The sequence below is a fragment of the Hypanus sabinus genome, chromosome 3 (genome assembly GCF_030144855.1).
Source record: "Hypanus sabinus isolate sHypSab1 chromosome 3, sHypSab1.hap1, whole genome shotgun sequence".
NCBI lineage: Eukaryota > Metazoa > Chordata > Chondrichthyes > Myliobatiformes > Dasyatidae > Hypanus > Hypanus sabinus.
Window position 1 is genome coordinate 95,545,474 of NC_082708.1, and position 24,038 is coordinate 95,569,511.

The 24,038-nt window shown below is 49.0% G+C and overlaps 1 protein-coding gene across 7 annotated transcripts in view; it reads left to right on the forward strand.

Moving 5' to 3' along the window:
* Positions 1-24,038, forward strand: part of slc2a9l2 (solute carrier family 2 member 9, like 2) — a 408,559-nt gene that overhangs the window by 23,476 nt on the left and 361,045 nt on the right. For 5 of the 7 annotated variants that reach the window (XM_059964823.1, XM_059964828.1, XM_059964827.1 and 2 more), the window contains exons 1-2: positions 1,247-1,395; positions 5,836-5,934. In XM_059964823.1, coding sequence (XP_059820806.1) covers positions 1,303-1,395; positions 5,836-5,934 — 192 coding nt within the window. In that variant the 5' untranslated portion in view covers positions 1,247-1,302. Of the gene's footprint in view, positions 1-1,246; positions 1,396-5,835; positions 5,935-24,038 lie in introns of those variants that run through there. The other 2 variants (XM_059964826.1, XM_059964824.1) reach the window with 2 other exon arrangements.

Genomic DNA, 24,038 nt, shown 5'->3' on the forward strand with positions numbered 1-24,038 from the left:
TCGTCGGGTCGCTGTCGCCGGGTCGCTGTCGCCGCATCGCTAAGCAATGTCTTGCGTAGACGGTGTTCACCGGCCGCAGGTACTCTCTTTTGAGGGCGTCCAGTGTCCCTTTGTAGGTCGGCAGGTCCCTGATAAGTGAGTAAACTTTCGGGGTGACCCTCGAGATGAGAATTCTGTGCATAACAGCGGGCTCAGTCGCACTAACTTCCTCCAAGTATGATTGGAAGCATGCAAGCCAGAGTTCAAAGGCAAGAGCAGCTTCTGAGTGTTGAAGGTAATGTGGTGAACTACATACCTCCAACCAGTTCAACTCAGGATATTGCCTCCAACCCATCGACAATATACAGCCAAGTCCGTCTCACTGATAGCGAGCTGCTTAGAAAAAATAGAAGTGTGTGCCCAACATTATGTATTCCGGCTCATTCCTTTGTCTAAAATCAGCAGGCCTTGTGCAAGATTGAGTAAACATAATTTTGTCAACAACAGCCACTCTTGAACAATTACCTGATCTACAGGTTGAAATACTACTTCAGTGTCAGAAAATAACCAAAGACTGTTGAGTAGCATTCTATTCAAATCTCCCAAGTGGAGAAATATAATCATGTTTTCAATCATATATTCATGCGAACTACATTGGTGTCCCAGGATCCTACTCCATTCGTTACATCCAGCCACAGAGCAAAACAATCTATTAACAAACAACAACACACACAAAATGCTGGTGGAACACAGCAGGCTAGGCAGCATCTATAGGGAGAAGCGCTGTCGACGTTTCGGACCGAGACCCTTCGTCAGGACTAACTGCTTCAGTTAGATGCTGCCTGGCCTGCTGTGTTCTACCAGCATTTTGTGTGTGTTGTTGTTTGAATTTCCAGCATCTGCAGATTTCCTCGTATTAGCAAATGATTTTTTAAAGGATTAATTTTAAAATAAACTTTTGAATGAACTCAGCAGCTCCGGCAGCACTCGTACAGACAAATTGACTCTCAACGACTGCCGTTTCGTTTCCAAAGACGATGCCCGACATGCTGAGTTCCTCTAGTACCTTTATTTTCTCGTTCAGATCCCAGCATCTGCAGTTCTCTTATGTCTCTATTAAAACTCAATTATACATCAAACCTTCTGCTATTTTTAGAAATCGCCCAGTGGTAGAATGACTCTTTATGTTACCATTCCTTCATGATAACTTCACGATTACTTATCAAATGGAGACGGGGCGGGGCTTACTGGCTGTGGCTTTAACATCGGCGCTGTCAGGGTGCGAGATTGCGGGTCACGTCACCACCGCCGGCCATACCTGGGATGGAGCGGAGACGGTGCGGTCTGTCCGACACCCTCGATGAGGCTCTCCTCAGCAGCGCTTGTTGTAGTCCTTCTCACAGAACCGTAGGAAGGGTAAGCGGCATCAATGGCGTGGAGTTTCCTCGGAATTCAGTACTAGCACTGCACGTTTCCTTCACTAATTTTAAACTTGACTTCTGAAACTCGTGTCTGTTCACAGCAAGTTGGGTTACTACAATCTTTCTGCATGTCTTCAAAGTACAACTAAAAGGGCTTTGAGAAGCCGCCACTTTAGGTCACTATTAAGTAGGTTTTGGGGGAGGGGATAGGCATGAAAGGTGACGAAGGGGAAAGCTCAATGGGTAGTAGAAGGAGGCGGAACAATGAGGGAGGTGATAGGCAGCTGGAGGAGGAGGAGGAGGCAGAGGGAAACTGGGATGGGGGAACCTTCCCCCTTCCTAGTTTCTCTCTGCCTCCTTTCCCCCACCCCAGTTTCCCTACCTCATGATTCTGCCTCCTCCTACTACTACACAGTGCTTTCCCCTTACATTCCTCCTTCACCTTTCCTGCCTATCCCACCCCCACCCCTTGATCTTTCCCTGGGTTTTTCACCAGGCCTTCTCTTTCCCACCCTCCCCCCCCACCTTCTTTTTAGGGCCCCTACCCCCTCGTCCTGACGAAGGGTCCTGGCCCGAAATGTAGACTCTTCGTTTCCACAGATACTGCCTGACCCGCTGAGTTCCTCCAGCGTGTTGTGTGTGTTGCTTTGACCACAGCATCTGCACAGTCTTTTGTGTTGAGGTGTGTGGGTACAGTGTGAGTACCGAGGGAGGGAGGGGGATTGAGCTGTGAGGTCAGTTTCAATGCTGGTTAGTGTGAGTACTGAGGGAGGGGGGGGGATCGATGGGGAGTGATGAGCAAATGAGAGAGGGAAAATATACCTAACAGTGGGGTCCTGTTGCAGGTGGCTGAAGTTGTGAAGAATGAGGTGTTGGATTTGTAGGCTGATGAGGTGTTTGGTGAGCAGGTGAGGTGATGGCAGCAATGCTAGAAATTTAGGACATATTGGCAAGGGTTCCATTGATAGCACGGTGGGGAAATCCCATTTTTTAAAAAAAACTTGGGGGTCTTGCAGTGGAAAGTCTCAATATGCTAACAATTGGGTTCTCCCAAACCCTAACCCCGCCCCCCCCCCCCCCCGGTTTTGATGTGAAACTCTGACTGTCAGTTTCCCTCAGAGGATGTTGCCTGAGTTGTTGAGGTCCTCCAATGCTTTTTGTCTTGCAAATAGCCCATGATCTCTATGCTGTGTTTGGTGTCTTGATCGTTAAGTCCTCATTGCCTTAGCTGGTCTCATGTTGTGCTGCTACACTGGTGAATTTCATTATCCATGTCTGCTTTTGCTGAAGCATGATTGTTGAGTTATGGGAGTGGTCATGTTTTCTAGCATCTCGCCCTGGTGTGGAGATAACACATTTTCTGATTACCTCCACCATTGCAGACAGTTGAGATGCATTATAACAGTAGGGAAGAGTAGGTTGACCATGCAGACGTTGTTTGACAGCCATCTGCTTAAGGTCAGGACATATGCCATTGTGCATCAGGTGTAAAATGATGTCAGGCAGCCAAAGGTGAAGATTTCCTCTGGAAATCTCCCTGCATGTTATGAACAGTGAAGGTTATGACTTTTGTGCTTCACTGCAATGTGGGGCTCTTTGGCCACTGGTGTGGGGGGGGGGGGAATCCTTTGCAATGATTTTCTCTGGGGAAGGAGTAGGTAGTTACCACACCAGGATTTATCTCCTATGATGGTCAGGGTTACAGTGCCTCTAAAGTCCTCTGGCATGACCTCCTCTGAGGAATAAGAGGTGAAGGGGTAAATGTGTGAACTTCTGCAGTATAGAGACCGTGTGGTGGTGGGGCTGTTCACATGGCCTCCTGTAGAATGAAGCCTAGATGCTTATGTTGAGGATTCTTTTGAAGAATTCCTTCTGGTGAGGTCTAACTGCTCACCTATTGCTGATAGTCTATCCTTTGTTCTTGGCTCTGAGCACAGTGACTGTTGGGTTGGGGGTGTTGTGTGGTCCATAGATGGCTGCAAGTCAGGCTTATCAGCTGGTTGCTGGATCTTTTGCTCTTGTCCACATGCCATCTGTTTATTTGGTCAGATGCCTGATGAGAGGTTTATTTTCCCCTTCCTAACATTGCAGTTTCCAATCCAAAAAGAGCACCACACGCTTGAAATTAAATTGTGGAGGGACTGAATTGGCTGAGACTGTTTTCCCTGGAGTGAAGGAGGCTGAGTGGTGACCTTGTATTTGGGAGCTTAACACCCAATGGTACACATTATACTAAAGGGTTGGGTGGCTCTATTGGTAAAAATTCAAATCTAAGTCCAGGGAAAAATGTGACATAGGATCGAAAGGTGTAGAATCCTTTGCGTTAGAGTTTAAAAACTACAAGGGTAAAAAGACCCTGATGGGAGTTTGAATTCAGGCCCCAGATCAGTAGCCAGGATGTGGGGTACCAATTCCATCAGGAAATGGAAAAGGCATGTCAAAAGAGTACCTCCCCCCACCACTTTGTTCTAGCTTCCTTCCCGCTTCCTTTCTAGTCCTGATGATGAGTCTTGGCCTGAAATGTCAACTGTTCATTCATTTGCTTCAACTGCTGAGTTTCTCCAGTGTTTTGAATGTGTTCATCTGGATTTCTAGAATCTGCAGCATCTTTTCTGTTCACGTACTCACAGTCCAAGTCCCCGAGCGACATGCAAATTGATGGCACAGCTCCCAGTAATCCAGCCTTTCCTACTGTCAGTCAAACACTGGAGGGAAAGGCCAGCTCCCAACCGAGCACCAACTAAGCACTACACTGCCTCCAGCATCGTCTCACCTGGACTGCAGCAGCAGGCAAGCCCTAGGCCTGAGGCCTTGTTCTCGCTACAGCCAAGGCCATACTGCTGCCTCGTTGCGTGTCTCAACCACCAAACAGGCCTGCAGCATGTCACATTATCCATGTCAAACAGGGTCTTGCGATCACAAAAGAAACGTTCAAGACAGTCACTCATGGTTATCCTGCACGATGCTTTTCTGCACCAACTCCAATATCTTCAAGTTGCAGACAGCAGCATGGTCTGCACTCAGGCCAGCTCCTCCGAACGCAGACCAGTCCATCTGCCAGCTTCTCCTTCTCTCGGCCCGACCACTGGCTTCTCCTTCTCTCAGCCGGCGACTCTGAACAACGAACAGATCACTGATGTGGTAGAACTGTTGTAATCGTTGTTCTTGGAGTACAGTAGAATGTTATGATAATAAAAAATACATTTCATAAACAAAAGTGCACCTTTGGTCGGCCACTGCAATCGAATGTGCTGTCATCTTACCAGACAGGTGCAGAATGAGGTCAAAATGGAACAAACTGTTCATTTCCTTTATAAGATTTAAGACCGAGAAAATAAGAGGAGGGAAAATAGAATAGATGTATCATATAGTTAAGTGCATGTAACCTTCTCACTGGGGCTCGTAACAAACTCAGCTCATTAGCTAACTGAGACAGCATCACGTGCATAACAGTGAGAAGGCCACCTTCAATAATCAACACACGTCTAGAATCGGTATGATCCAGGTTCAGTCAAACAGGAAAGTTGGAATGTTCTTTTGAGGGAATGAAAATTGTGGTGAATGCTGTGTGAATGCAAAGTTAACAGAAAAGGGGCCCATTACAGTTAAACCGGCCTAACTATGCAAATAAACGTTGGAGCTTGTTTCTGAAGTAGTTGGGTGTATCACTTTATTCCTGTTACTGAACCCCCCATCACCATCTGCAGGTTGAACTTCCCTTGAAGAACATCACAAACAAACTGGCTAACTCGGAAGTATTGGCACTTCTGCTCTGAAACCATTCGGCTGCACAAAGCAGTCCTTGCAATAGCATCTCCCTTTTGGGTGGGACCCCAAGCATCTTCCGTTCTCTGCACCTCCTCCTAAAAGATCCCAAACCAGTCAACTCTCCTTCAGAAATCAGATCCCACCCAGCTCTCTTAATTCTTCCACTGCATCCAACTGGGCAAAGTGTTACAACATGTTACCAAACAAACCCGATTGGCTGACACAACATTCCTAAGTTCGGCAAATGGCTCTTTTTCTTAGCTGAAGCCAAAATACTAGTCTATGAGGACACACTGCGTTTGCAAAAAAAACTAAAAATAAAAATACCTCACAGTATTGCAGTAGAAATGCAATAAAACATGTTCTTAACCAGGGCTGTACATGCAGAAAAAGCAATGGGGAATAGTTCTTGTATCTTAAAACATCAAGCCAATAACACTGTTGAGAGTGCCTTCATCAGAAGGGTTTCAGCAGTTTAAGATGGCAGGGTAATAAGTGACCAGTAATAATTATCATACCCTGCAAATGAATCTTCAGCAAAATGTAATTGAATACCAAATGAAAGATTAATCAAGAAAAGTTGTTTCAAATTAAAAAAAATTTCAAGTCACTGATTTTTTTTAAAAAAAGGTTTAAAATGTTTAAACGAGATCTCTTGCCTTTGTAGGGTTTGACATGCCATCTTCTGACTGCGTCACTAATTGGAGCTTTTGGTTCATCGTTTCTGTATGGTTATAATTTATCAGTAGTAAATGCACCAGCAGTGGTAAGTGAATTTAAAAAAAAACACATAAGCATGTTATAGATCCACATAATGTATTCCCCCATTTCCCTTCACAAAATGAGTATTGATAGCTTTCGGTCCTCTGGAAGCCATCAAAATCTATATGAATATTCTGGACGTGTCCAACATTTTAGTATCTCCTTTATAATCCATCTTTTAGTCACCGCTTTCTACAATATGTCCTCCTTTGGTTCAATTTATTTATTTATTTTTTATAATTATCTTTAAAATTTAAAACTATTATGAATTGTTGTGAAGTGAGCCCTTTGCAGTCGGATTACATTTTTTGAACCTGTGCATTAATATACATTGAATTTGTATTTTAGAAATATGAAAATGTTTTATTATTGTAAAAATTTCAAAGATACCAAATTATAACGATGCAGCATATTTCTGGCACAAAACTTGTCATTTGGTGTTAAGGGTGAGTTTATATCAAAGCTCAAAGTAGCGTTCATAGAAAAAGAACTTCAAAACTGCCTATGAATAAAAATTTCATGTAAAGATTAAATCTAAAAACAGCAAAACTTGTTGAGAGTGAGTTTCACTTTAGAGTAGCGAGATTTGTGCAAGTGGTTCCCACTGAACCACTAAAAAAGGCAAATTTCGTTGAGAACAAGTTTCACTTAAGCCAATAAAAAGAGGCAAGGTTTAAGTGGCCTGGTCGTTGTGGGAGTGGGCAGAGTCAAAGTGGTGAATTGAGGCTCAATAGGTTTCAGTGAGACGTGGTGAAGGCCATTTAGAATTGGCCATTTTATAAGTGGGCCAGTGGCAGAGTCTATTATATTAGGCTTTGGCAAGTAGCCTGCAGGTGAATAACAGTTAAGAATAGGTAAGCGTGCTTTAATAATGTATTAGTTTTGTAGAACTAAAGGTATCAAATTACAATAAATTAAATAAAACAGGGATGCAGGATCAGGTGATGTGCTGTAGCTACAGGATGTGGAACATGGTGGACCCCATTGTGGTTCCTGGTGACCACATCTGCGCAAGTGTTGGCTGCTCGAGGAGCTCAGGCTCAAAGATGATGACCTGGAATCTGGGCTTCAAACACTGCGGCACATCAGGGAGGGGGAGAGTTACTGTGTTTAAGGAGGCAGTCTTGCCCGTTAAATGAACTACGACAAATTCAGTCAGAGCCAGGGACAAGAGGGCGTGACTGCGAGTGAGGCAGTAGGGGAATCCAAGAAATAGAGAAGCCTCAGCCCTTGAGCTTGGTCACAGGTGTGAGATCGTTGTTTCCTGTAAGGGTGAGAGTGGCGGGTGTAGGAAGGATTAGCAACCAAACAGTGGTTCAGGGAGCCATTCAAAAGGGGGTGGAGAGAGACACACAATTGGGGATATAGACACAATTCTCTTGCTAGGATCAAGATTCCTGAAGACTGTTGTCTGCCTAGTACATGGGTTTGGGGCACATCATGTGATGAGCAGAGGTATTTGAAGTGGGAAGAGATTGGTGCGGGGAAGTGGTTGTGAATTTGTAGGACATTGGCATCAGTATTGAGGAAGAAAGGAGCAGCTGCAATGAGACAGCTCTGCCTGAACCACGCTGGGACCAGGGGCTTAGTAAATTGCATTACCAGGGTTGTGGACTGGGCTTTAAACCAAATATTGGGGGGTGAGGGAGGGGAGTGGGTTTAACAGCTTGGAAAAGTTAGGATAAAGTACAAGGGAAAGAGTGCACAGTTACTGAAGTGCCTAGAATAGAAAGGAAACAAAACTTTAGAAAGGGTATAGAATTTAATTTCCAGCCATATGGAGACAAAATTGAAAAGGGTGATATAGGACTGAAGGTGTTATATTTGAGTGCATTTGAAGTAAGGTAGCAGATTAAGAAATTAATTGGCAGGTATGACATTGTGGGCATCACTGAGTCATAGCTCCAGGAAAATCACAGCTAGAAGCTTAACATCCAATGATGCATAGTTGTATTGAAAGACCAGGCAGAGGGGGTGGGGTGGCTCTGTTGCCTAAAAATTTGAAATAAAATCCTCAAAGTGACATAGGATCAGAAGATGTAGAATCCTTGTGGGTAGAGTTTTTAAAGAAAACTGCAAGGGTTAAAATACTCTGATGGGAGTTATATACAGACTTCCAAGCAATAGCCAGGATGTGGACTATAAATTACAATGGGGGAGAGACAAAACATGTAAAAAAAAGGTCAATGTTACAATGTTCATGGGAGATTTCAGTATGCAGGTAGATTGTGAGAATCAGGTTGGTGCTCGATCCCAAGAGAAGTGATTCTACAAATCCTGTAGAATATCTACAAGATAGCTGTAGCAGTTTGTGGTTGAACCCACTTGGGAAAGGCAATTCTGGATTTGTAAACACAAAGTACACTGCAGATGCTGGGGTCAAATCAACACGTACAAACAAGCTGGATGAACTCAGCAGGTCGGGCAGCATCCGTTGAAATGAGCAGTCAATATTTCGGGCCGAGACCCTTCGTCAGGATTTGGTGTTGCATATGAACCAGATTGGATTAGGGATTTTAAGATAAGAGAACCTTTAGGATTCTAACATGATAGAATTCACCCTGTAGTTTGAGAGGGAGAAGATAAAATCTGATACATTTGACATTTCATTGGAGTAAAGGGAACTGCAGAGGTGTGAGAGATGAGCTGAGCAAAGCTGATTGGTGGGGAGTCCAGCAAGGATGATGGCAGAGCAGCAATGGCTGAAGGTAATGGGAATAAAGGGAAGGTGCAGGATCAGTTAATCCTAAAGAAGAATAAGCCTTCGAAAGGGAGGATGAGGCAACTGTGGCTGACAAGGTTTTAACTACAGTAAGCACAATGATGACTTGCTGACAGTAAAAACAACTATTGACTACTTTATCACTCACTTTTCTCAAATGATCACTGCAATCAGTAGCCCGTTTAGAGTTGAGCTTTTGAACTTGGCATTTTTGCATTCTGAACTGAAGTCTTGAAGCTGCAGGCCAGTTGTGGTGTGTACAGGCCAAATTGAGGAAGTGGAACCTGGGCTCAAGAGTAGTGAATGAGCCAATGTTTGGCCATTCCTGGAGTGAAGTTGGGGGCAATTTGAAGTGGTAGAACCAAGGCAAAGCAGAGTTGAGGTAACCATGCCTTAGAGCGATGGTTGGCTGGTGTTTGACCGTTTTAGGGTCCAGGCCAGATTGAAAAAGTTAGGGTGTTGGGGCCGGTGTTCAGCTTGGTGCTCCGTGAGGTTTACTTGTCTCTGCACTAACAGGCTCCTGGATCAGCTGTAACTAGCTTCGTGCATGTTAAATCTTCCATGGACAACAGTTCTGAATCTTATTTGCTTACCTTTATTGTTTGCACGTATTTTGTAGGCACAATTGATGTTTGATGGTCTTTTTTGATGGGTTAAGAGACATAGAGGCACAGAAAAGTACAGCACAGAAACAGACGCTTCAGCCCATTTAGTCTGTGCTGAGCCATTTAAGCTGCTTACTCCCATTGACTTGCACTGGGACCATAGCTCTCCATATCTCTACCATCCATGTACACCCTATCCTCGTTATATGTATCTTCAGTTATGCGTTGAACCTATTTCTACCAACTTCTCCTTGTATGCGTCCAAAACTCAGTTATGCAAAGCTGTTAGGGCGATGAGCACTGTTTTTCCGCCAAGACAAGTCACGTGCGCATGCCTCACAGTCTCACTCTCGTCAGTCTCGCATTGGTTTTGGCAGCGTGTGGATGTGCAATCTTGCGCTCTAAAACTTTTGTTGTTATTAACTACAGTACACTGAAAAACCTTCTGCACATTCAATAACAACAAGCCATGGTTCACATCACAACTCGGGTAGCTTCGTCGGGAGAAGGAGGAGGCGTACAGAAGAGGGGACAGGATTCTGTACAAATGAGCTGGGAACTAAGTTGTGAATGGAGTTGAAAATGCGCCGTCGCCAGGCTGCCGGAATGACGGGGCGGGGTTGGCCGGTGGTGATGTCACAGAGTAGGGTTCTCCCACCTGGGCCTACAGGGAGGTCCTGGAGCTGCAAACCGGAGACTGCGGTTCTGTAACTAGGGATCTCCTCGTCTGCCTGCTGCGCCTCCGTCAGTGCTGCATAGTCTATCCCCTGGGACAGGGCTTGGATGTTAGGGCGGGAGAGGGTGTCCGCCACGACATTGTCCTTTCCCGAAACATGCCGGACATCAGTTGTGTATTTGGAGATGTAGGACAGATGTTGCTGCTGGTGGGACAACCAGGTAATGCAAAGGTAAGCGGTTTGTGGTGTGTGAACGCGGTGAAGGGCCTACCTTCTAAGAAGTACCTGAAATGCCGGATTGCCAGGTATAGCGCCAACAGTTCCCGGTTGAAAGCACTGTATTTGTGCTCGGGTGGTCGTAGGTGTTTGCTGAAAAACGCCAGGGGTTGCCAGCGACCCTCGATGAGCTGCTCCAGCACTCCACAGACTGCCGTGTTGGATGAGTCCACTGTGAGGGCGGTAGGGACGTCCGTTCTGGGGTGCACTAGCATCACGGTGTTTGCCAAGGCTTCTTTGGCTTGAATGAAAGTGGCGGCAGACTCCTCGTCCCAGGTAATGTCCTTGCCCTTACCCGACATCAGGGCGAACATGATTCGGGCAGCTGAAGGGAGGAAGTGGTGGTAGAAATTCACCATACCCACGAATTCCTGAAGGCCTTTGATTGTGTTGGGTCGGGGGAAATAGCAGACCGTGTCTACCTTGGCGGGCAGAGGGGTTGCCCCATCTTTAGTAATCCTGTGACTCAGGAAGTCGATGGTGTCGAGCCTGAACTGGCATTTGGCCGGGTTGATTGTCAGGCCGTATTCACTCAGTTGTGCGTAGAGTTGACGGAGGTGGGACAGATGCTCCTGCCATCCCACCGCGTCCATTAACCGCTGAAACGTCTTTGCGGCATTCTTTAGGCCGAACGGCATGCGTAGGAACTCGAAAAGGCCGAAAGGGGTGATGAGTGCCGTTTTGGGGACGTCATCCGGGTGCATCGGGATTTGATGGTATCCCTGGACGAGGTCAACCTTGGAGAACTGTGCGCCGTGCAGGTTTGCTGCAAAGTCCTGAATATGCGGCACAGGGTAGCGGTCCGGTGTTGTAGCCTCGTTCAGCCTGAGGTAGTCGTCGCATGGTCTCCAGCCCTCTGTTGCTTTGGGCACCATGTGCAGGGGGGAGGCCCATGGGCTGTCAGACTGCTGTACGATCCCCAATTCCTCCATCCTCTCGAACTCCTCCTTCGCCGGCCAGAGCTTGTCCGGGGGAAGCCTTCGAGCACGGGCATGGAGGGGTGGTCCTTGTGTCGGGATGTGGTGCTGTAGGCTGTGTCTGGGCATGGCTGCCATGAACTGCGGTGCCAGAACCAATGAGAAATCTGCCAGGACTCTGGTGAAGTCGTTGTCGGACAGCGTGATGGACTCTAGGTGTGGGGCTGGCAACTGGGCTGCACCCAGGGAGAACGTCTGAAAGGTCTCGGCGTGTACCAGTCTCTTCCTGGGCAGGTCGACCAGTAGGCTGTGAGACCGCAAGAAATCCGCTCCCAGGAGCGGTTGGGCTATGGCGGCCAGTGTGAAGTCCCACGTGAACCGGCTGGAGTCGAACTGTAGCTGCACCGTACGGGTGCCGTAGGTCCTTACTGTGCTGCTGTTCACGGCCCTCAGGGTGGGACCCGGTGCCCTGTTGCGGGTGTCGTAACTCGTCAGAGGTAAGACGCTGATCTTGGCTCCGGTGTCTATCAAAAAGCGGCATCCCGACCACTTGTCCCAGACATACAGGAGGCTATCCCGACGGCCAACTGCCGTAGCCATCAGCGGCGGCTGGCCCTGGCGCTTCCCGGGAACTTGCAGGGTGGGCTACAGCGGCGGGCTTCTGTGCCCCACCACTGGTGGTACAAGCACCATTGTTCGTTGGTCTCCTCACCCCTGCTTCTGGGGTTAGCAGGCTCTGTGGCTGGGCCTGGTCTGGTCTGCTTCTGGGAGCGTGGTCTGGTGATCTGTGCGACGGGTGCCCCACTCACCTTGGCTTTCCACAGCACGTCCGCCTGGGCTGCCACCTTCCGGGGGTCGCTGAAATCCGCGTCGGACAGCAGCAGGCATATGTCCTCGGGCAGCTGCTCCAGGAATGCCTGCTCAAACATGAGGCAGGGTTTGTGTCCTCCGGCCAGGGACAGCATCTCGTTCATCAAGGCCGACGGTGGCCTGTCTCCCAAACCATCCAGGCGCAGTAAGCGGGCAGCTTGCTCGCGCCATGAGAGTCCGAACGTCTTTATGAGCAACGCTTTGAATTCTGTATATTTGCTGTTCGCTGGGGGCGATTGTATGAACTCCTCAACCTGGGCGGCTGCCTCCTGGTTGAGGGAGCTCACCACGTAGTAGTAACGTGTGGCATCCGAGGTTATCTGCCAAATGTGGAATTGGGCTTCTGCTTGCTGGAACCGTAGGTGAGGTCGCAGCGTACATGAAGCTTGGCAGTTTTAACAAAACTGCATGAACGGATGAGGTGTCGTTCATCCTCGGTCCAAATATCATTTGGGCCGTCGGGGTCACCAATTGTAGTGGTGTGCTACACGCAGCGCTGAAATAACGACACGGATTCGGTGAGCTGCAGTTGCAAAAAAGGTATATTCAAACTTCGGCCTCGCTTTAAAGCCTTCTTGATCCCGCCCTCCCTGATCGGGAATGCTGTATTCACAGTCCTGTCCCGCACGCGGGCTTTTCCCCTTGCTGGTGAAGTAGGCTTGGCGCCCTCTTTGGGACCAGCCTCTATGCCGGCGCATGCCACTTTGAGAGCCGGTTTGGTGCACTGGGAACTGGGTCACCACAATAACAGACTAGTTTTGATTAATTAAAGTTCAAAGTAAATTTTGTTGTCAAAGTACACATATGTCACCATATACAACCCTGAGATTCATTTTCCTGTGAGCATACTCACCAATCCTATAACAGGATCAATGAAAGATCAACCACAGTTCAGAAAACAAACTCTGCAAATATAAATAAATAGTCATAAATATCGAGACCAAGAGGTAATGAGATAAAGACTCCTTAAAAGTGAGATCGGTGGTTAGAAACATAGAAAACCTACAGCACAGTACAGGCCCTTCGGCCCACAATGTTGTGCCCAACATGTCCCTACCTCAGAAATTACTAGGCTTACTTATATCCTATCATATCCGCCTCCACCACCGTTGCCGGCAGCCCATTCCACGCACTCACCACTCTGAGTAAAAAAAATTACCCCAGACATCTCCTCTGTACCTACTCCCCAGCACCTTAAATCTGTGTCCTCTTGTGGTAACCATTTCAGCCCTGGGAAAAAGCCTCTGACTATCCACACGATCAATGCCTCTCATCATTTTGTACACCTCTATCAGGTCACCTCTCATCCTCCTTCACTCCAAGGAGTAAAAGCTGAGTTCACTCAACCTATTCTCATAAGGCATGCTCCCCATTCCAGGCAACATCCTTGTAAATCTCCTCTGCACCCTTTCTATGGCTTCCACATCCTTCCTAAAGTGAGGCGACCAGAACTGAGTACCAGTACTCCAAGTGGGGTCTGACCAGGGTCCTACATAGCTGCAACATTTCCTCTTGGCTCCTAAATTCAATTCCATGATTGACAAAGGCCAATACACCATATGCCTTTTTAACCAGAGTCAACCTGCAAAGCAGCTTTGAGCACCCCAAGATCCCTCTGATCCTCCACACTGTCAAGAGTCTTACCATTACTACTATATTCTGACATCATATTTGATCTATCAAACTCCATCTGCCACTTATCTGCCCAGTTTTGCATCCCATTCGTGTCCTGCTGTAACCTGCGACAGCCCTACACACTATCCACAACACCTGCTTATGGGAACATCTCAATGGTGGGGCAAGTGAGTGTAGTTATCCCCTTTTATTCAAGAGCCTCATGGCTAAGGGGTAGGAACTGTCCTTGAACCTGGTGGTGCGAGTCCTGAGACTCCTGTAACACCTACCAGATGGCGGCAGGAGAAGGGAACATAGCTGGGTAGTGGTGATTTCTGATGATGGATGCTGCTTTCGTACAAAAGCGTTTCATGTAGATGTGTTAAGTGGTTGGGAGGGCTTGTGATGTATTGGGATGAATCCATTCAAAGGCAATGATGTTTCCATACCAGGCATTGATGAGCCAGTTAATACCTTTACAGTGCACATCATAGAAGTTTGTCAATGTTTGAGATGAATCTCTGCAGACTTTTAAGGAAGTAGAGGCTCTGCCTTGCTTTCTTTGTAATTGCACTTGTGTGTTGAGCCCAGGACAGTTCGTCTGAAATAGTAATGCCTAGGAATTTAAAGTTGCTAACCCTCTCCATGTCTGATCCTCCAGTGAGGCTTATGGACCTTTTGTTTCCCTCTCTTGAAGTCTATTATCAGTTGCATTGTGTTGCTAACATTGAGTGAGAGGTGGTTATTACACCACTCAGCCTGATTTTCAATCTCCCTCCTACATGCTGATTCATCACCACCTTTGATACAGCCCACAACAGTGGTGTCATCAGCAAATGTGAATATGGCATTGGAGCGGTACTTAGCCTCACAGTCATAAGTGTAAAGCAAGTAGAATGGGGGCCAAGCACACAACCCTGTGGTGCATCTGTGCCGGTGGAGATCGTGGAGGAGATGTTGCCGATCCAAACTGACTGGGGTCTGTCAGTGAGGAAATCCAGGATCCAGTTGCAGAAGGAAATATTGAGGCTGATGAAATATTGAAGCTTATTGATTAGTTTTGAGGGGATGGTGGTATTAAATGCTGAGCTGTAATTGATAAAGAGCATCCTGATGTATGCATCTTTGCTGTCCAGATGCTCGAGAGTTGATTGCAGAGCCAATGGGATGACTGTTGCTCCTGTAGGAAAATGAGAGTGGATCCAAGTCACCTCTCAGACAGGAGCTGGGGTGCAGCCTCTCAAAACAGTTCATCACTGTGGATGTATGTGCAACTGAGCAATAGTCATTGAGGCAGGTCACCACGCTCTTCTTGGGCACCAGTATAATTGAAACCTGCTTGAAGCAGGTGAGTACACACACTGCCGAAGTGCGAGGTTAAAGTTATCAGTGCACACACCAGCCAGTTGGTCAGCATGGGTCTGTAGTATGTGGTCAGGTACTCCGTCTGGTCTGAATGCTTTCTGTAGATTCACCCACCTGAAGGCAGCCACATGTCAGCTTTAGAGATTAAGATCAAAGGATCATTTTTCAATATATGGTGTCTATTTAATATTTTATACTCACCTTCAGTTGGGATTCCTGAATGTGTCATTTCTTTAGATGCAGAGAAAGCATTTGATCGTGTGGAATGGAATTATCTCTTTGCGGCTTTAGAAGAATTTGATTTTTGACAAAGTTTTATTACATGGATTAAATTGTTATACTCTCATCCCACTGCCTCTGTTTTGACTAACTTTCAGCAATCCCAACCTTTCAATCTTAAACGTGACACCCGGAAAAAGCTGCCCTTTAAGTCCCTTACTTTGCGATCTGGCCATAGAGCCATTGGCGATTGCGTTTTGTAGCTTTGTTGACCTGATGGGAATTTGGAGGGGGGTGTTGAGCACAAAGTCTCTCTTTATGCTGATAATCTTTAACTTTTTATATCAAATCCGACTACCTCCTTAAGGCTGATTTATACTTGTGCGTCGCATCTACACTGTAGGTAACGCGTACCCTACGCTGTAGGGTGACGTGCACCTCCCTAAAAAGGTAACTCGCGTGACGTGGCGACGCAGACCGCAAAACTGTGATTGGTCCGCTTGGTAGCATCGCATTTCCTCCTACACATTTCCAGTTGCTTCATCTCCGCCATGTCTGTACACTGATGCAAAATAGATGAACCAGATTGTCAAATCTACCTGCCAACAGGCGAAAATGTTTGAAATGCATTTTCTCGTCCATGTCTCTCACAAGGAAACACAATATGGTGGATAGAAACCCCACCGCCGACTAGCATTTTGGCACACAGCAGCGCATGTTCTCTATGGTGTAGAGCAGGGGTCAGCAACCTTTACCACTGAAAGAGCCACTTGGACCCGTTTCCCACAGAAAAGAAAACACTGGGAGCCGCAAAACCCGTTTGACATTTAAAATGAAATAACACTGCATACAACGTTTTGTTTTGCCTTTATGCTATGTATAAACAAACTATAATGTGTTGCATTTATGAAATTGATGAACTCCTGCAGAGAAAACGAAATTACATTTCTGCATGCAACAGAAACATTTTGAACTCCGAAAAAAAGACGTTAGGTTAAAGGTTACTTTTAAGTAAAATACTCAACGTCTATTTGAGTCCTTCTTGTATTTATGAAAAACGCCAAACTTAAATTTGCCGCCAGCAGCAAATCAAAAATAACATCAGCCAGCTGTCAGCCTGAAAAATAAAAGGACTATTTCACTGAACAATGAAAACATATGAATATACGTAAAATAATAGGCAATTAAAATATTTATCATACTTGTTCAGGTTGACTCACACCTGACAATGCAGTCGTATTCAGTAGGGATGGATCGATGCTTAGGGGAGTGACCGGGAAGGATAATGTGCTTTTTTCCTCTCTGAACTCACAGAAGCGTTTCCCAAACGATGTTTGCATTGCGATGATTGCAGAATGTAAATACTCCGAATTTATCATGTCGTGACATTGTTTGAACTCTCTCAAATTGGGCAAGTGAGACAATGTGCCTTTCTGTAAATCTCTGGCAAGCAACGTCAACTTGCGCTCGAATGCCAAAACATCCTCCAACATGTGCAGGGCTGTACGTCCTTACCCCGTTGAAGAGCTGTGTTCAGCGTGTTCAGGTGCGCTGTCATGTCTACCATGAAGTGTAGCTTTTCCAGCCACTCTGGCTGTTCCAGCTCAGGAAAGTTGAGCCCTTTGCTGCCCAGGAAAGTTTTCACTTCTTCCAGACACGCGACAAAGCGTTTCAGCACCTCCCCTCTGGACAGCCAGCGATAAAAACACGTAGCGGTTGCTACACGCAGTCAGTAAACTGCAGTCAAAGATAGCTTTATTCGAACTAAACAGCCTTGCTTTTAAGCCTCCCTCAACCCGCCCCCCATGGGCGCGGATGCTGCAAAAGACACGTACTCACAAACCCCCGTAGGCTATCTCCCTTAGCCTGAACGCTGGCTAATTGTGAGCCGGTTCGGATGTGTCAGGAAATGGGTCGCCACAACATCTTATTTAGATTGTACAAGATCACCATAATCTTCAAATTTAGATTTACATTTCAAAAACTAACAAACTAACATAAAATACATTTTAATTAAATACTGACCATGTAGCGGCGTGCTACACGCAGCGCTAAAATTACGACACGGAGTCGGTAACTGCAGTCGAAGGAAAAAACCTTATTCGAAATCTTCAGCCTCACTTTTAAGCCTCCCTCAACCTGCCCCCCATGGCGCAGAGGCTCCAAAGCTCTGTGCTCGCAAACCCCCGTAGGCTATCTAATTGTGAGTCGGTTCGGATGTGCCAGGAAAAGGGGCGCCACAACCAATTATTTCCCAAAGTAACAGGGAGCCGCAGCACAGACGTAAAAGAGCCACATGTGGCTCCGGAGCCGCGGGTTGCCGACCCCCGGTGTAGAGCCTACGCAGAAGTGAAAATCAGGTGCTACGGTACGCCTGTAGCCCATACGCACAAGTATAAATCAGCCTTTACCCCCATTGTTTTCACTCCTTAACAAATTTAGCCAGTTTTCAGGATACAAACTTAATTTACATAAGAGTGAACTCTTTCCAATAAACAGAGAAGCACAAACACAACCTCCCTTTGAAAGTAATGAATAATCAATTTACTTACCTTGGCATTACAGTAACAAGGAATTATAAGCGTCTTTTTGGAGAAAATTTTACTGATTTGTTAAATCATATAAAACAGAGCCTAGTATGGTGCTCTTTTCCATGTCCCTGATGGATCAATTAATGTTGTTAAAATGTATATCCTTCCTAAATTTTTATACCTATTTCAATCTTTATCAATTTTTATTTCTAAAGCTTTCTTTGATTCGTTAGACTCAGTTATTTTGTCCTATTTATGTAAGGGCAAATGACCACAACTAAATAAATCTTAGCTTCAAAAACCTAGAAGTGTAGGGGGTATGGCCTTGCCCAATTTCCGCTTATATTACTGGGCAGCCAACATACATTGTCTTATCTTTTGGTCTTTCTTTTATAATCAGTCTGACTGCCCAATATGGGTGGCAATGAACTCTAATAAGAATTTCTCTATCTCCGCACTTCTTGGATCTGCACTTCCTTGCCATCTGCCCAAACCAATTGTTAATCCTGTTATCAGGCACACTCTGAGAATATGGGCCCAGTTTAGAAAGTATAATGGTCTTCACGGTTTCTCTCTTTCTAGTCCTATCCTACATAATCATCTCTTTCAGCCTTCTATGCATGGTTTAACATTTCAAGACTGGCACAGAAAGGACATTAGGTGCTTTGAAGATCTTTCCATAGACGATCGCTTTGCTTCTTTTGAACAACTGTCTGCAAAATTCAGCCTACCGAATACTCACTTTTTAGATATCTCCAAATTAGACATTTTATCAACCTTTTAATATCAAACTTTCCTGAGGTACCCGATTAAAAACACTGTTGACACGTTTCTTCGCATGAATCTATTGTGTAAAGGTTTGATATCTATTGTTTGAGATAAGTTAGCGACTTTGAGGCGAGCTCCCCTTGACAAAATTAAAACTGCCTAGGAGCAAGATTTAAATTTTCCTTTGTCTGATGATGTATGGGATTCAAATCTCAAGTCAGTTAATTCAACCTCTTTATGTGCTCACCACTGCCTGTTACAGTTTAAGGTTGTACACAGGGCTCATATATCTAAAACTAAATTACCGCATATCAATCCAGATATTAGTGCCTGTTGCAACAAGTGCAAAGGGGGCGAGGCTTCCCTTATTTATATGTATTGGACTTGTCCTAGCTTGGAGAAATACTGGAGAAATGTCTTTCTAACTTTATCCCTTATACTTAACCTGGGAGAGGAGCCACGTCTGGCTGAAGCCTGAAGGGGCAGCAGGCCTGGGAGACAGCAAGCCCCCAGGCAGAGAACCAGAACTGCCACACACAGGGGAGGATGACCTGCAGTTCCTGAGCCCACAGAAGGTGAAGGACTTCACAAAGGCGGTAGGCATGAAGACTCAGGACTGCGAAGGTAAGGACGGTGTGCTGCTGCAATAAAGAACTTCAAACCATGGAGGACATTTCACTGGCATCTATGAATGTGCGCAGCTTGAAGAGTACTGGGCGAAGCGTCAGCACGCTCCGGTACTTGGACACGGTAAAGGCTGACGTGACCTTCCTCCAGGAGTGCGGACTGCCACACCTCCGCAACTACCGGAGGTGGTCACGTTGGTGGACCCGGGGTTTGTCGGTGTGGTCGGGGGGCAACGACTGTCATGCTTCCAGCCTGGAGATTCTGCTACGGGGAGGCAACTTCTCAATCACCCAAGTCAAAGAGGTGGTTGCGGGGTACCTCCTGGTAGCAGACATCAAATACCAAGGCACTCCGCTCCGGCTGATTAACGTGTGCGCCTCCCCGTGTGGAGCGAGCGGCCAGCCGTCCTCGAGCGGCTCCCACCGCTGCCGGTGAGGTCCCGGCCGGCCGTCCTGGAGCGGCTCCCACCGCTGCCGGTGAGGTCCCGGCCGGCCGGCCGTCCTGGAGCGGCTCCCACCGCTGCCGGTGAGGTCCCGGCCGGCCGGCCGTCCTGGAGCGGCTCCCACCGCTGCCGGTGAGGTCCCGGCCGGCCGGCCGTCCTGGAGCGGCTCCCACCGCTGCCGGTGAGGTCCCGGCCGGCCGGCCGTCCTGGAGCGGCTCCCACCGCTGCCGGTGAGGTCCCGGCCGGCCGGCCGTCCTGGAGCGGCTCCCACCGCTGCCGGTGAGGTCCCGGCCGGCCGGCCGTCCTGGAGCGGCTCCCACCGCTGCCGGTGAGGTCCCGGCCGGCCGGCCGTCCTCGAGCGGCTCCCACCGCTGCCGGTGAGGTCCCGGCCGGCCGGCCGTCCTCGAGCGGCTCCCACCGCTGCCGGTGAGGTCCCGGCCGGCCGGCCGTCCTCGAGCGGCTCCCACCGCTGCCGGTGAGGTCCCGGCCGGCCGGCCGTCCTCGAGCGGCTCCCACCGCTGCCGGTGAGGTCCCGGCCGGCCGGCCGTCCTCGAGCGGCTCCCACCGCTGCCGGTGAGGTCCCGGCCGGCCGGCCGTCCTCGAGCGGCTCCCACCGCTGCCGGTGAGGTCCCGGCCGGCCGTCCGTCCTCGAGCGGCTCCCACCGCTGCCGGTGAGGTCCCGGCCGGCCGTCCGTCCTCGAGCGGCTCCCACCGCTGCCGGTGAGGTCCCGGCCGGCCGTCCTCGAGCGGCTCCCACCGCTGCCGGTGAGGTCCCGGCCGGCCGTCCTCGAGCTGCTCCCACCGCTGCCGGTGAGGTCCCGGCCGGCCGTCCTCGAGCGGCTCCCACCGCTGCCGGTGAGGTCCCGGCTGGCCGTCCTCGAGCGGCTCCCACCACTGCTGGTGAGGTCCCGGCCAGTCGTTCTGGCCGGAGACTTCAACTGCACCATTGATGCGGCTGGATGATCTGGCAGTGCCGACGGCAGGCTGGACGGTACCTCCAGAGTCCTGATGAAAACGGTAAAGACAGCCAAGCTGAGCGACGCCTTTGGCACCCCCACGGGTGGAGCTCAGCCGCAAGCCACCTGGACACGACCGGACGGCTCAGCCCGCTCCCGGATCGACTTCCTCTTCCTGTCAGAATCCCTCACGGCCAGATCCACCGACGTCACGCCGGTGTTCTTCTCTGACCACTGCCTCTGCGAGCCGCCTGTCACCTACAGGAGGACCAGCATGGCAGGGAGGGGGACGTGGAAGCTGAATGTTAAGCTGCTGACCCCAGAGAACATCGAGGAACTAGAGGAGTACACAGGTTGGAGAACCTTGAAAGCCTTCTTTGATTCCCCGGTTCACTGGTGGGAAGCCACCAAGGAGAACATCAAGAGGTTCTTCATCCACAAGGGCATCCAGAAAGCAAGGTAGGGGCAGAGGGAACTGCGTAAACTCCAGACAGAGTTGCAGCAACTCCTTCTGCAGTCAAGGGGGGTGGATGTCAGGGAGGAACTGCGGGAGGTGAAGGGCCGGCAGGCCCAGCACTTTGCCGCCGAGTCCTCCAAGATCATCTTCCGATCAAGGGTCCGAACCGTGGAGCAGGATGAGGTTTGCTCATGATTCTTCTTCCAGAAGGTGCACAGGGGGAGCTCTGTGATCCACAACCTTAAGGAAGAGGACGGCTCAGTCGCGTCCTCGCAGACAGACATACTGAGGATCTGCAGGTCCTTCTATGCCGGTCTGTACGGAGAAAAGGCCACAGACTCCTCAGCCTCCCGCAACTTCCTGTTGACTATCAGGCAGGTCTTAGACGACGGGAAGCAGCCACTGACCCTGGACGAGCCGTCTGGCTCCGTCCGTTCCTTTGGGTCGGGTAAGACTCCCGGAGGCGACGGGAGAGTCTGGAGCAGCCACTGACCCAGGACAATCCGACTGACTCCGTCCGTTCCTTTGAGTCGGGTAAGATTCCCGGAGGCGATGGGAGAGTCTGGAGCAGCCACTGACCCTGGACGAGCCGACTGGCTCCGTCTGTTCCTTTGAGTCGGGTAAGACTCCCGGAGGCGACGGGAGAGTCTGGATCAGCCACTGACCCTGGACGAGCCGACTGGCTCCGTCCGTTCCTTTGAGTCGGGTAAGACTCCCGGAAGTGACGGCTTACCGGTCGAGTTGTATTCGGCTCTGTGGAACCGGATGGGCCCCAACCTGCTGAAAGTGAACAATGCTACGCTTCTGGTGGGCAGCATGTCAGAATCCATGAGGAAGAGCATCATCACCCTCATCTACAAGCAGAAGGGGGAGAGGGAAGACATTAGAAAGTGGAGGCCTATCTCACTCGTGAATGTGGACTATGTTATGAATGTACCACAGCTCTATCTTTGCTGGTGAGTTATCCAGTTACGGGATACGTAACGACTACAAGATCCTGTCCAAGGCTATCACCAACAGGGTCAAGTCTGCACTGGAGCAGGTGATCCACCCGGACCAAACCTGTGCTGTACTGGGCAGTAAGATCTCAGACAGCCTCGCGCTGCTGGGACACCATCGCCTACATGCAGGACAGAGGGGTGAACACCTGCCTGGTCAGCTTGGATCAGGAGAAAGCCTTTGACAAGATATCGCACACGTACATGGTGGATGTACTCTCCAAAATGGGATTTGGGGAGGGAATCTGGAATTGGATCAAACTGCTCTACACGGACATCTGTAGCGCAGTCCAGGTCAACGGGTGGGAAACAGCTTCCCCATCAGGTCTGGAGTCAGGTAGGCTGCCCTCTCTCCCTTGTCTTGTTCGTGTGCTGCATAGAACTCTTTGCCGAAGCCATCAGGAGGGATGAGGGCATAAGAGGGGTGACGCTGCCAGGCAGTGGAGGGACCCAAGTCAAAACCTCCCTGTATATGGACAACGTCACCGTCTTCTGCTCTGATCCGAGGTCAGTTCGCAGGCTGATCAGCATCTGCGAACAGTTCGAGCAGGCGTCGGGGGCCAGGATCAACCGCACAAAGAGTGAAGCCATGCTCTTCGGCAACTGGCCCGACCGATCCAGCGTCCCCTTCACCATCAGGTCTGATCACGTGAAGGTGTTGGGGATCTGGTTCAGAGGGGCTGAGGCGTGCAACAAGAACTGGCAGGAGCGGACTGCCAAGGTCAAACAGAAACTGGGACTGTGAGGGGGGGGAACTCTCTTTCAATAACAGGCAAGAACCTGGTCATCAGGTGTGAGGTGCTCTCAGTGCTGCTGTACTTGGCGCAGGTGTGGCCAGTCCCCTGCTCGTTCAGCTCGGAAATCACCCAAGCCATCTTCAGATTCGTCTGGAGATCCAACATGGAGCAGGTCAGATGGACCACCATGCACAAGTCCCTGGACAACGGGGGCAAAAACGTTTCCAATGTCACCCTCACCCTAATGGCTAGCTTCGCGTGTGGCTGGTTCAGGTTGTGTGTGGATCCCAGGTATGTGGGCACCAAGTACCACTATGTGCCCAGATTCTACCTGTCACCCTGGCTACGAAGGATGGGTCTGGCTCCTTTGCCACGCAACACCCCTGTCAGCTGGTTGGTGCCGCCATACCTGTCCTTTGTAGAGAAGTTCTTCCAGATCAACATTCTTGACCACAGGGCCATCAGGCACTGCAGGAGAAGGATGTGATGGACATAGTGGGGTGGTTCCCTGAGCAGACCGTCCGGTTCATCTGGCAAAATGCCTCATCGCCAGACCTCACCAACAGGCAGCAAGACCTCACCTGGCTGGCGGTGAGCGGGGCCCTCACAGTGCGATCCCTCCTGTACGCCCGGAACGTCGTCTCCACACCCCGCTGCCCACAGGAGGACTGCAGTGAGGAGGAGACCGTGACCCACCTCTTTGCACACTGTGAGTTCGCGGGGGAAGTGTGTCGCGGGGAAGAAACAGTGTCGAGGTTCATCCCCAGCAGCTGCGTAACAGAGGACTCTCTAATCTACGGCTGTTCCTGGGGATGCACACAGAGACCAACATCCAGATCATCAGCTTGGTGAAAGACGTTCTTTGGTCGGCCCAAAACTTGATGGTCTTCCAGCACACGGAGATGTCCGTGGGAGAATGCTGCCGACTGGCACATTCTTGGCTGCAGGAGTACGTGCTGAGGAACGCACTCATTCTTGGTGCAGCCACTGCACTGCACTGTGGGGCAAGACCACAGTCTAGGGTTCTTCTCCCACGGGAGTTGAGGGGCAGGGTGTATACCCCTGAACAAGAGTATGTAAATATGAAGTAACAGAGTGCCACCTGGGTGGCAAAAGTGTGGGAATGTAAAGACTGTAATGGAAGCATTTGGAAGGACTGAGAGTCATTGAATGGTTTATTGTATATAATTTTATTTTTGAATGAAGTATATTTAGATTAAAAAAAACCCATATACTTAATTACTATTTGGAACCTAACCCTCTGATTGCTCTTTTCAGCACCTCGGGAGAGGTTGACATGCACCTGAGTCCGACTAAACGTTGTACA